The 12,174-nt window shown below is 46.0% G+C and overlaps 1 protein-coding gene across 4 annotated transcripts in view; it reads left to right on the top strand.

Moving 5' to 3' along the window:
• Positions 1 to 12,174, top strand: part of TIAM1 (TIAM Rac1 associated GEF 1) — a 244,461-nt gene that overhangs the window by 132,957 nt on the left and 99,330 nt on the right. For all 4 annotated transcript variants that reach the window (XM_083171844.1, XM_083171841.1, XM_083171842.1 and 1 more), the window contains one exon: positions 8,240 to 8,687. In XM_083171844.1, coding sequence (XP_083027970.1) covers positions 8,240 to 8,687 — 448 coding nt within the window. The remainder of the gene's footprint in view (positions 1 to 8,239; positions 8,688 to 12,174) is intronic.

The following is a 12,174-nucleotide window of genomic DNA, read 5'->3' as shown; positions in this document are numbered from 1 at the left end:
ACAGAATGTTCCTGCCGTATCGGCTATATTCATTCCAGGAGTGGAGAATATAGAAGCAGACTTCCTGAGCAGGGAGGAGCTCAAGGAAGGAGAATGGAGCCTACATCCTCAGGTGTTTCACCAGATCATGGCAAGGTGGGGAACTCCGGATTTGGACCTAATGGCATCCAGGTTCAACCATCAGGTGCCCAGGTTCTATGCCAGAACGAGAGATCCGCTAGCAGAGGCAGTGGATGCCATGACTACTCATTGGCAGGGAGACCTTCTTTATGCATTCCCTCCAATTCCAATGTTAGCGAGACTGTTGAAGAGGGTACAGGACCAGAGGGTTCCGGTGATCCTTGTGGCCCCAGATTGGCCGAGGAGGTCTTGGTACTCGAGGCTTCAGAGGTTATCAGTGGATTCATGGCGTCTACCTCTGAGACCAGACCTGTTAAGACAAGGCCCATTCAATCACCTGGATTCCGATCGATTGATTTTGACGGCTTGGTTATTGAAACCGCCATTTTAAAAAAGAAAGGATTTTCTGATGCAGTAGTGCAGACTATGATAAAAGCCAGAAGAGCTGTTTCTTCGGCAAATTATTATAGAGTCTGGAAGACTTATATTAGATGGTGTGAGAGGCAAAAAGCTCACACATCTCACTTCAAATTATCAAAAATGTTAGATTTTCTACAAGATGGATTTTCTTCGGGCCTAAGCCTTCAGTCGTTGAAGGTGCAGATTTCGGCCTTGTCCATCTATTTTCAAAAAAGAATTGCCATTTTACCGGAGATTCAAACTTTTTTACAAGGGGTATCCAGACTGAAACCCCCTTACAAGCAACCAGTAGCACCTTGGGATCTGTCACTGGTTTTGGATTGCCTTCAGAAGGCACCTTTTGAGCCTTTAAGGTCGGCTGACTTTAAGTTTCTCACGTGGAAGCTAGTGTTTTTGTTAGCAGTAGCATCTGCTAATAGGGTGTCAGAGCTGGGAGCTTTGTCATGCAAATCTCCCTTCTTAATTTTTCACGATGACAGGGCTGTTCTGAGAACAGTGCCGCAATTTTTACCGAAGGTAGTCTCTGCCTTCCATTTAAATCAGGAGATAGTTCTACCTGTGTTTCAACCCCCAGAGGGTTCCAAGAAAAGGGACAAGTTGAAGACTTTGGATGTTGTGCGTGCCTTACGCATATATGTGGACAGAGTGAAGAGTGTTAGGAAAACCGACACTTTATTGGTACTGTATGACGTACATAAAATTGGTTGGCCTGCATCTAAGCAGACCATTGCTAGGTGGTTGCGTTCTGTGATAGCCTTTGCATACACCAAAGTGGGTAGGCCTGTACCGGCCAGAATAAACGCGCATACCACCAGGTCAGTTGCCACCTCTTGGGCGGTCCGACATGGGGCCACAGCTGAGCAGGTTTGCAGAGCTGCCACTTGGTCATCTGTTCACACATTTGCCAAATTCTATAGATTCCATGAGTTCGCGTCGGAGGACGCATCATTCGGGCGAGCAGTGCTGAGAGCTGCAGACCTGAGCGTACCCTCCCAAAGGACCGGCTCTGGAACGTCCCAGTGTTGAGCTGTGTCACCAGGACCATTGAAAGAGAAAAAGGGATTTTTGTAAGAACTTACCGTTCGAATCCCTTTCTCTGATATGGTCCTGGTGACACAGCGATCCCTCCCTTACGCTCAGTAAGTATGCCAGAAGTTCATGATGTTCATGTTAAAATGGTTAAAGGTTAACAGTTTCTGTTATAAAATGTGCATATAATATGTGCAGGCGTTTGTACTGAGTTAATGTATTCCAGTGGCTTTGAAAGATTGAACTGAAGAGTCCAGGGATGCAGTAGGGGAGGAGCCTACCCTCTAAAGCTTTAGGATAGGTGCCTGGCTCCTTCGGACCCTCCTACATCCCAGTGTTGAGCTGTGTCACCAGGACCATATCAGAGAAAGGGATTCGAACGGTAAGTTCTTACAAAAATCCCTTTTTCAGCACCATCGCATATGCATTTTATTATATACAGGAAACATTTGCCCAGATGTGCCCTGTTGTACGTTATATAAATGCGTTTTCACCTTGTTTTTCATAAACGCCTGTTTGGTGAGATGACTTGTTCATGCCAGTCGCTAATTGTGCTCAAATGACACAGTATGCAGACTTCAAACATGTCCTACCGCTCGCGTTCTATCACTTTAACCCTGATGATCATCTAATTGTAACGATACGCAGCGGAACATATCCCCAACAGTACAATAATTGACCCAACGGATACAATCTAGTGACTATAAATATCAACATGGCAGATTATGGTGACCATGGCAGCAGATAAGCATTCTTGCATCGATGTCGCCTGCTTTCTAGGATGTCCGAGAGGTTGTCTTGACATTCCGGAACGTAGTCTTCTATTGTCCTGGAATTTTGGCATTCTTTAAGATTATACGAACCCTACTCTTTACCATGACTCCGCAGCTTGTCTAATCATATATAGCTGGTTACATAAACACTTAAACCATAAAACAATACACAGCAGCTGTAACAGCAATCTATTCCAGGGCTGCAAAAGTGTGTAATGGGAAGTAACAAAGACTCCCAGGAGAGGCCGGGCGTGAACGGGGAACAAATGGAGCGTTATAAACCCATGGAAACCAGGGGCTGCGTACAAGTGATCATGTTCCTCCAGCAGAGAAATGCTTTATGTACAGTGCGATAGATTCTACCATTATCCTTTATACCGAATAGAAGCAGCGTTCCGCTTGTTTATTTTTCATATTAACGAACGGGAGATGGTTTTGCTCCTTGTACCGAAAGCGAGCGAGCTTTCACCAGCTCTAATATTGGAGTCTTATCTGCAGAACGAATATATGGCGCTGCTGGCTCCCCCACTCTTCCTTTCACAGCAAAATTCAGATGTTAATTAGTTTAACCCTAAGTGAATTTTGTCAAAATAGGTGCGAAAGCAGGCAAGCGAACATTTTTATTCAACGTAATGACCTGTAATGTTTACCTTTTTATATAGGAAATCGTTTTTTTTTTTTTGGTACTCTTTACCTAGAACGGCGCCCGCGATTGAAATCGCGGGCGTCGGGGGTAAAAATCGCGGGCATCGCGGGTAAATCGCGATGACCGCGATGACCGCGATCACCGCGATTTTCCCATAGGGAACAATGTTAAAACGGCAGATTGACCGCGATTTTACTGTTAAATGCCTCAATGGACCCGATTTGGGGCCAAATAGGCCAAATTAACCCTTAAATGTCCCCAAAAATTTGTACCGCCACCCCACGATCCACGCCAACCCGAAGCGTGGCGAGCGCAGCAAGCCCGCGAGGGGCGGCGGTACGCGTCCTCCGACCTTTTCATGCCCTACTATCCACTAGGGCGTGGTGTGAGAATATAATAGTGTGGCGAGCGCAGCGAGCCCCGCGAGGGGACGCGGATACCTTCACAGTTAGACGCGTCCCCTCGCGGGCTTCACAGGTGTCCGCGTCGCCACGGACACCTGTGAAGCACGCGAGGGGACGCGCATAACTGTTAAGGTATCCGCGTCCCCTCGCAGGGCTCGCTGCGCTCGCCACGCTTCGGGCACGGTGGCTCGCTGCGCTCGCCACACTATTATATTCTCACACCACGCCCTAGTGGATAGTAGGGCATGAAAAGGTCGGAGGACGCGTACCGCCGCCCCTCGCGGGCTCGCTGCGCTCGCCACGCTTCGGGTTGGCGTGGATCGTGGGGTGGCGTTACAAATTTGGGGGGACATTTAAGGGTTAATGGGCTCTGTGGCCCATTTAACATTGATTCCTATGGCCAAATCGGGTGGATTGAGCCATTTAACAGTAAAATTGGGTCTATCGCGCCTTTTAACATTGATTCCTATGGGAAATCGGGAGCATCGCGTCGCGGGTACATTTATGGCCGGCCGCGACGCGACCGACACGATTTCCATGTTTAACATGGGTTTCAATGGGAAATCGCGGGCATCGCGTCGGTCGCGTCGCGGCCACCCATAAATGTACCCGCGATGCCCGCGACGGGCGCCGTTCTAGGTAAAGAGTACCTTTTTTTTTTTTACACAAGGTTTTTTTATTTGAATTTATATAATAAATGTGAGCGACGCTGGTATTTTTTTTTTTGCAGATTTTTTTGTCACGATTTTCACTTTTTTTTTTAAAACAGCGCTTCAAACCGAATGAAATAATGGGGACTCCTCTTTCCGCATCCACTTGATGGTATGGAAATGAGAACCAATCACTCAGGGCCCTATTCTTTATGCTCCTTTAATCCTCTCACTTCTTATGTTAATCCATTAGGACTATTACTAACCGTGTTTAGATACTCCCTATGTGATGCATAAGCTTTCGGGTAACAAAGAGATGATGCTCTAATGACCAAACAGATTTGCATGCTAATGGCTGGAACTGCCGGCATGCAGCGTTACAAGTACAGAAGCCACTGGCACGAGGACGACTAGCACTGAAATGTAGAAATTTACAGAAAATCCAGTTTGGTCACGGAGGGATAGAACGCCTGGTTGTGTGACACAGATTTCCTAGTGCGGTCATCAATGAGGGTGCACCCAGATATCCGGGGAATGCGTACAGTGGTTGAGAGGCAATTTGGTAGGACAGCAACACGCTAAAACACCATTAAACCTAAAGTACGAGTCTCCTCATCTAAAACAACGTTCATACTGTAGTACGTAAACGTTCCAGGAGGTTCTAGAACTGAGTCGATTTGGAGATGAAGCTTTAGTTGAGGAAGAGTTTTTCATAAGCGCTTTAGGCTTATGGAAGCGCCCCACGGTCCAACTCCTGTACCTGGAGAATGGCTGATGCCAGAGAACAGTAGCTTGCAGTAAGCTGCATAGCAAATGTAAGTACATAATCCAATTATATGAAGGAACGGGGACTGGTATTGCAATTTGTAGCGGTTGCGGTTTAAATTGGGGTACTTTTTTGTTTTTGCTATTGTGGTTCTTTACCGAAAAATGTTTAAAATATACTATACATGGGGTAACTGATATTTATTGCTTATCTTATGCATCTCTCTCTGGGTTAGATGCACTAAGCTTGAAAAGTGATAAAATGGAGAGTGATAAACAGCCAGCCAATCAGCTCCTACCTGCCATGTCACAGACTGTGTTTGAAAAAGGTCAGGCAGGAGCTGATTGGCTGGCTGTTTATCACTCTCCATTTGATCACTTTTCAAGCTTAGTGCATCTGATCCTTTTAGAGATATCTTGGATCCCCCCCCGTTGCAGTTAAATATAAACATAGGCAATAAATATCAAACGGATCGGTGACATATTTTATTTATTTAATGAGATGCATTGCATAGTTCAGCTGTATTTACTTTTGCACTAGCGTTACCTTTCACATATAGCAGCTGCCGCCGCTGTCGTACGGCCATCCATGCTGCTACTTGTTCCAATACACAATGGAATGCATATGGAGATAGTGTCCAGCCGGTACAGTCACTGATAATTGGCAGATCTTACAGCATACGAGCTGCCAAAATAACCAAACATTATCATTACTGGTATTGGTTGGTAAATCCTGTAAGAAGAGGTTTAAGGTGATCATGTGCCGGCTGTTTACTAAGGAGAAAGTCCCAGCCAGTCAGCTCCTAACTGCCACATCAGGTTGTGTAAAAAAAAGAAAAAAAAAAAAGAAAGCCGTTTGTTACCATATCGCCATCCACTGTATCTCTCTCCAAGTCTTAGTAAATAGAGCCCTTAGCCTTGGGGTTTCTGGCCTAATATTTATTTCCCCTCTTAATGAGCTGTCTCCTCTGTATAGTCCGAGGTTGCTTTCGTTAATATATGTTGTACCCCACCTATATTGACCAATGTTATTATGAACGGTTGCAATGGTAGTGCTCATTCTAGCGCCTGCATTTTTCAAAACCCGCGCAGTTCCTCTTCCCTTACTCCACTGTGGTGCTTCTAGCACAGTGTGGTCTGTAATTCAGCACTGATATGCAGACCACATTGTGCTAGAAGCAAAACACAGCAGGCAGCGACACCACAAGCAGGGTAATAACACTGTATGGGTTATACGGCATCTCTGGTCTTATCCACATAAGACTGATTCAGTTGACTTTGAGGTACGGTAGTAGCTTTGTGTGTTTATGATCATGAAATGACAATTCCAGTAAAGGTGACATTGGTTATTACTGCTCCCAGACCTATGAGGTGTACAGCTCATTACCTACACATCACGCGGAAGCATAACCCCAGAGGTTTCATAGTGGCTGACTGAGTCACCTCTTTAGGAGTTCATCCCTGGTGTTTGGTTCACATACCAGTGGCATATCCTTCGGACACTGAGTGAGGCTTGTCCGCCCTGTTTTCTAGGTCAATGACAGGCTTGCTGTCCTAACTGTACAATCGCGAAACCAGAATATACCGGCACTGTTCATCCTGTCCGCTGGGCATGGTGTTTTTTTATAGTACGCTGTCTGACTATTACATATACTGAAAACATCGGACTCCCCAACAGTGTATGGGGAATTTGCCTCAATGCATTTATTAACTTTATGTACGCTTTAAATTTAACCAACCGCCTGTATCTGGTGGATGAAGCCATGGAGGTCCCCCATGTTCACTAGGAACTACAGACATCACCGAACCACGACACCTAAACTACCCATCAGTGATCTCCTTAATACATAGGGAAATTATTTGCTGCATTCTCATAAATATTGTTTCAGTCCTTTAAAATGCCTCCTGCCCCTCTGTGTGTGTGTGTGTGTGTGTGCGCATGTAAATGGTGTGTAATCTCCGCCCGTTATATAGCTCATGTACATTCCAGACTCCTATAGGAGCTCGCTATGAATGGTTCCTATTATGGGCACACATGTGACATCCCTGAGGTATATATGTATTTTATGATGGACTCTGGCACGCAGAGACTGAACGCAGCTTTTGTTTGTTATATGTCAATATCCCATCTATCACTACCCTTCAGGAGAATGAGCCTTAAATTAAGTGTGACCTAAAGAGAAACAGGAGACTTGTCCCGCTTACTAGTATATGTGTCAAAGTTTCCGGTTCACTATAATCTGTGGGGTTGGGAATTGGTGTCTTTAAGCATTTGGTGTCTGTGTGTGTTGGTATGAGTTCATTCGGTTGGCAGTTTAAAAGATCAACGCTTGAAAAATGTCAACATACATTAGGTTGACACAAGAAAATTGTCACCGTGGAAAACCGTGTCCTTTTTTTTTTTTTTTAAACCAACTTATTATGACATCACCATCGCAGTGGCCATAGAGCGAGAATATAACAGCTTGCCAAGTGCAGCCGAACAATTCTATGTCCTACTGTATATTGAAATAGACACCTAAAAAAAATGTGAAACTCTTGTCAACTTTTTGCTTGTGTCGATACGGTCTACTTTTCTTTGTGATGTTCTGTAGAGTTACAGGCCTATGCGGAGAGGAGAGAGTTTTTTTTCCGCGATGAGACTTTTTTTTTTATGTTTTTTTTTTAATGTTTTTTCTTTTTTTTTACTTTATTGTGAATGGTTGTAACAACTTCTATTTCTATTTCATCCACAATAACTTAGATTCTGTGTTTAATGCTTCTGTAAACAGATTAGGATCTGTATCGGCTCTCAGGAGCTTGTTATTCCTAGGACGCTTTATGGCCGTGATGCTTGTGTAATAAGGTATCACTTACTAATACCCCTTTCACACCAGAAAATGCAGGGAATTACCTGGGAAAATGGCCCCTTTCACACCACCCTTGTCCCTGCATTTTCTGGTGTGAGGCGGGCAGTGGCGTCCAGACTGCGGGGATCCGGGCAGCGGCGGCTGGGAGCTTGTAGCACTATTTGCCAGGCAGTGGGGCGTGCAGAATTTGAAAATATTTTGAAAAGACTGTCTGGACGCTGATTGGCTGAGAGCATCCGGCCGGTAGAAGCTGTTATGTGCTCAATAGTTCAACAGTAATTACGTTGCCCGCCATTGGTCAACAAATGAACATAAGTTTTTCACAATTTAGTAGCATGTATGAGATTGCTATATATAATTCTGGCACAGAGAGAACATACAAACTCCACACTACGATCTTTATACTGTCTGTCTACTATCGGCCTGATTCGTCTCCTATCTGTAGTGTGCGATTAGTCTTTGGTACTCAACACGAAAGTGTTAATCGATGCTAATTTTGTCCAACAACTGATACTTTTATTTATGTATTTTTTATTTGTTTACTTTTTTCATGTTTTATTAATGGGTTTTATTTGTTTTGTAGGATGTCAACACGGGTGGCGAAGGTAGTGAGTTTACAGACAGTGGCATTGAGGCGACAACCGCCGACACAGACTTCATGTCCAGACGCTCCAATGCCACCACGTCCAGCTACTCGCCCACCACGAGCCGCGCTTTCATCGGGAGCGACAGCGGCAGCAGCTCAGGGGATGCCCTCCGGCAAGGAGTATACGAGAACTTCCGGCGAGAGCTGGAAATGAGCAGCGCCAACAGGGAGAACTTGGAGGAGGCCAATTCAGCGCTGAGCGATGAACAAAGCAGCGGCACTCTGAGCTCTCCGGGCCAGTCTGACATTCTCCTGACGGCGGCCCAAGGAACTGTGCGCAAAGCCGGGGCGCTGGCCGTCAAGAACTTCCTGGTGCACAAGAAGAATAAGAAGGTGGAGTCAGCGACCCGGAGGAAGTGGAAGCATTACTGGGTCTCTCTAAAAGGTACATTGGCATAGAATGCATTCACCATCATAATGGGCAGAATTAGTTACTGCACCTACACAAGCTAACAAATTGTGATTAAAGGGGTCGCCCACCTTCAGTTGTCTTTAGCTTACTTGTTATGGGGGGAATTCAATTAGCTGTGATTGATTCCCGTGGGTTAATTCAATTGATACTGACATTATTCGGGATTTTGTTTCACCTGCCTGGATGCAGGAGAAACGAATCCGCCGTTTGTGCCGTTTTTTCACGGCAGAGATTGTTAAGACACAGGGATCCAGGTTACGTTTTTGGATCTCCTGTGTTTTGCTCAAAAATGTATAGATTTTGGGTCGGGATCATTTGGGCGACATGGGAAAAGGTCGACATGGTTGTAGATCGAAAGGTCGTTAGTTCGACAGTGAAAAGGTCGACATGTTTTTTTTTACTGATTTTTGCCCTGAATGTCAACACAGTCGACATGGACACAGTTTAAAGTGCACCGCATCGCTCGCAATGCGTCGGGCACGGTGCCTCGCTACGCTCGGCACCCTATTTTATTCTCCCACCACGCCCTAGTGCAGGGCTGGGCAACACCGGCCCTCCAGATGTTAGTGAACTACACATCCCAGGATGCTTTGCATTAGTTTTGCTATGTGGCCATGCTGAAACTAATGCAAAGCATCCTGGGATGTGTAGTTCACTAACATCTGGAGGGCCGGTGTTGCCCAGCCCTGCCCTAGTGGATGGTAGGGCATGAAATACCGCCTGTCGGCACATGTCGGCTCAAAAAACTGTGAAAATCCCCATGTCGAACTAATGACCTTTGGACCTAGACCTTTTCCTATGTCGACCTAGACCCATGTCGACCTAATGACTGTCGACCATCATGCTGTAGACCAAATGACCGCATCCCATAGATTTTATAATGATAAAAATAGGGCCATTAATTGAATTGTACGAAAAGAACATTGTGCAACGGTTTTATTTTTTATTTTTTGTGGTTAAACTTTACTACAGCAAATTGAATTCCCTCCTATGGCTCCTACTGTTCTTATTAGCCCTGCATTTATATTTTTTTGGCACAGTCTTGAAGTTTGTTTTGCCTGTATACTGCCCAGATAAAGTTGTATACGATGCTGCCAGCGGGTCCGTGTTTTAGGATAAATACTTGCTTGCAAATTGCCAGAATCCGCTTCAATAAAACCCATTGTATTGGGGAGAGAATGCACAATAAAGGAGGCTTATCCAAAGCTGGAAAACATCTAATATAAACAAGAATTCATAGACTGAATTACCTATCATGTTGTAGACTGGGTTTGAAAAATGACAGTTAGGAGCCGATTGGCTGCTGCATTGTCACCTTCCACTTCACCAGGCTTAATATACTGTCAAATTTTGAAGATGGGAGTTCTATTAAAGATGAAAAGTTGCCCATAGCAACCAATAGGATTCTACTTATTTATTTAGCACCTTCCAGAAGATAATACACAGGATCTGATTGGTTGCTAAGGACAACGTCCCATCTTCAATAGAACGCACATCTTCGTAAATTTGCCCCATTGTATTTACTTAACTCTCTCCCTGAAAACGTCTCCTGCATCAACCAAAAACCTATAGTTTATTTGTTTCTGCAACAACCTTGTCACCTCTGATAATGCTTACTTGTAAATGTGCCGCACTCTGATTGGGACGACATGACTCTGCTCCCAGAGCCCTCACAGCGCACTGTGGCCCTTATTCAGATCTGATCGCAGTACACATTTGTTCTCAAAATGGGCAAAACCATGTGCACTGCAGGTGGGGCAGATGTAACGTGTAAAGAGATTTGGGTTAAGGCCCCCATACATTAGGCCGACTTGTCCTTAGGACAAGTCGGACCCAATTCTCCTGTGAGCCGCCCGGCAGCTCCCCGGGAGGCTCACATACAATTTGGCACTTGATGAGCCAGTTTTTACATGTGATAAATCGCTTGCGATTTATCACATGTAAAACAAATGGGGAGCTGCAGGGCGGTGAGGAGCAGTGGGGGCGGGCAGCGGCAGTAGTGGGGGCGGGCGGCGGCAGTAGTGCCTGGCCGGCATGCTGTGATCACAAATAGCAGCGCTGCCGCTGTGGGACGGGACGCACAGTGGCGGCTATTAGATTTTCAAAATACCTGTCAAATGACCGGCCGTTCTGTGATTGGCTGAGAGAGCTCTCAGCCAATCACAGAACAGCCGGTCATTTGACAGGTATTTTGAAAATCTAATAGCCGCCACTGTGCGTCCCGTCCCGCAGCGGCAGCGCTGCTATTTGTGATCACAGCATGCCGGCCAGATCAGCATCACTCGCCGCACCCGGCACCCGCCGGGAACTCATTTGTGAACCGCCGCCCGCCCCCACTACTGCCGCCGCCCGCCCCCACTACTGCCGCTGCTATTTGTTATCACAGCATGCCGGCCAGGTCAGTGTGTCTGCCCGCCGTGCTCCCCCGCCCCCCGGAGTCTGCATGTATATGCCTGACAGGTGGGCAGGCATATGCATAGCATACAGGGAGGTCAGATGATCTTATGTGCTGACCGTCCGACCTCCCTGATCCGGTCCGATGCGCACAGGACCGCGCATCGGATCAGATCCTATATCACACACTTGCGATTTTGGGACGATTTCATCCGGTTATCGGCCCAAAGTGCCGAAATCGGATGAAATCGTCCCAAAATCGTATAGTGTATGGGGGCCTTTAGCTATTTTGTTTCTGTGCAGGGTAAATACTGGCTGCATTATTTTTACACTGCAATTTAGATTTTAGTTTCAGCACACCCCACCCAAATGTAAATCTCTGCGCATGTTACATCTGCCCCACCTGCAGCGCACATGGTTTTGCCCATTTTGAGAAAAAATTTGTACTGCGATCAGATCTGAATAAGGGCCCGTATCTGTATAACAGAAAGGTATACAAGCTTATGACTTAAACACCATTTGACAGCTGCAGTTCCTCCCAGTAAGCATCACAACTGGATGCTGGGCACTGCTGCAGTCAGTGGGGACTTTGGGACAGATTTATGAAGTGATGGGGGTACAACGCCGCCGACTATTGCCTCCTTTGACCGATTTTTGTTTTTCAAATATCAATAGTAATTGATACTGAACCACACTGATTCAACATTAATTACGCCCTGAAATTGTGTTTTTTAAGCCGTGTACACACGTGGCGATTAATATAAGCGATTTTGACTACATCATCAAAATCGCTTAGAATGTGTCCCTGCGTCGCTCCTGTGTGTACACAGCGGCGATAGCGATGCACTGCCCCGCAGCATGGCTATCGTCCGGCTGAATAGACTCTGCAGGCAAGAATGTTCTTGCTAGACGCATTACAGGCTGCTGCCGGACATGGCCGCCGGCTCAACTGCGCCAGCGACTGGGAGATTTTGACTACGCAAAAATTGCTTAGTTAAAATCTCCCAGCTACAGGCCGTGTGTGCACCCCTTTACAGTCAGTGGTTCAGGTAAGCATCGTCCCATT

Source organism: Crinia signifera, chromosome 2 (assembly GCF_055691185.1).
Source record: "Crinia signifera chromosome 2, ASM5569118v1, whole genome shotgun sequence".
Taxonomy (NCBI): Eukaryota; Metazoa; Chordata; class Amphibia; order Anura; family Myobatrachidae; genus Crinia; species Crinia signifera.
This window is presented reverse-complemented; position numbering and strand designations above follow the sequence as displayed.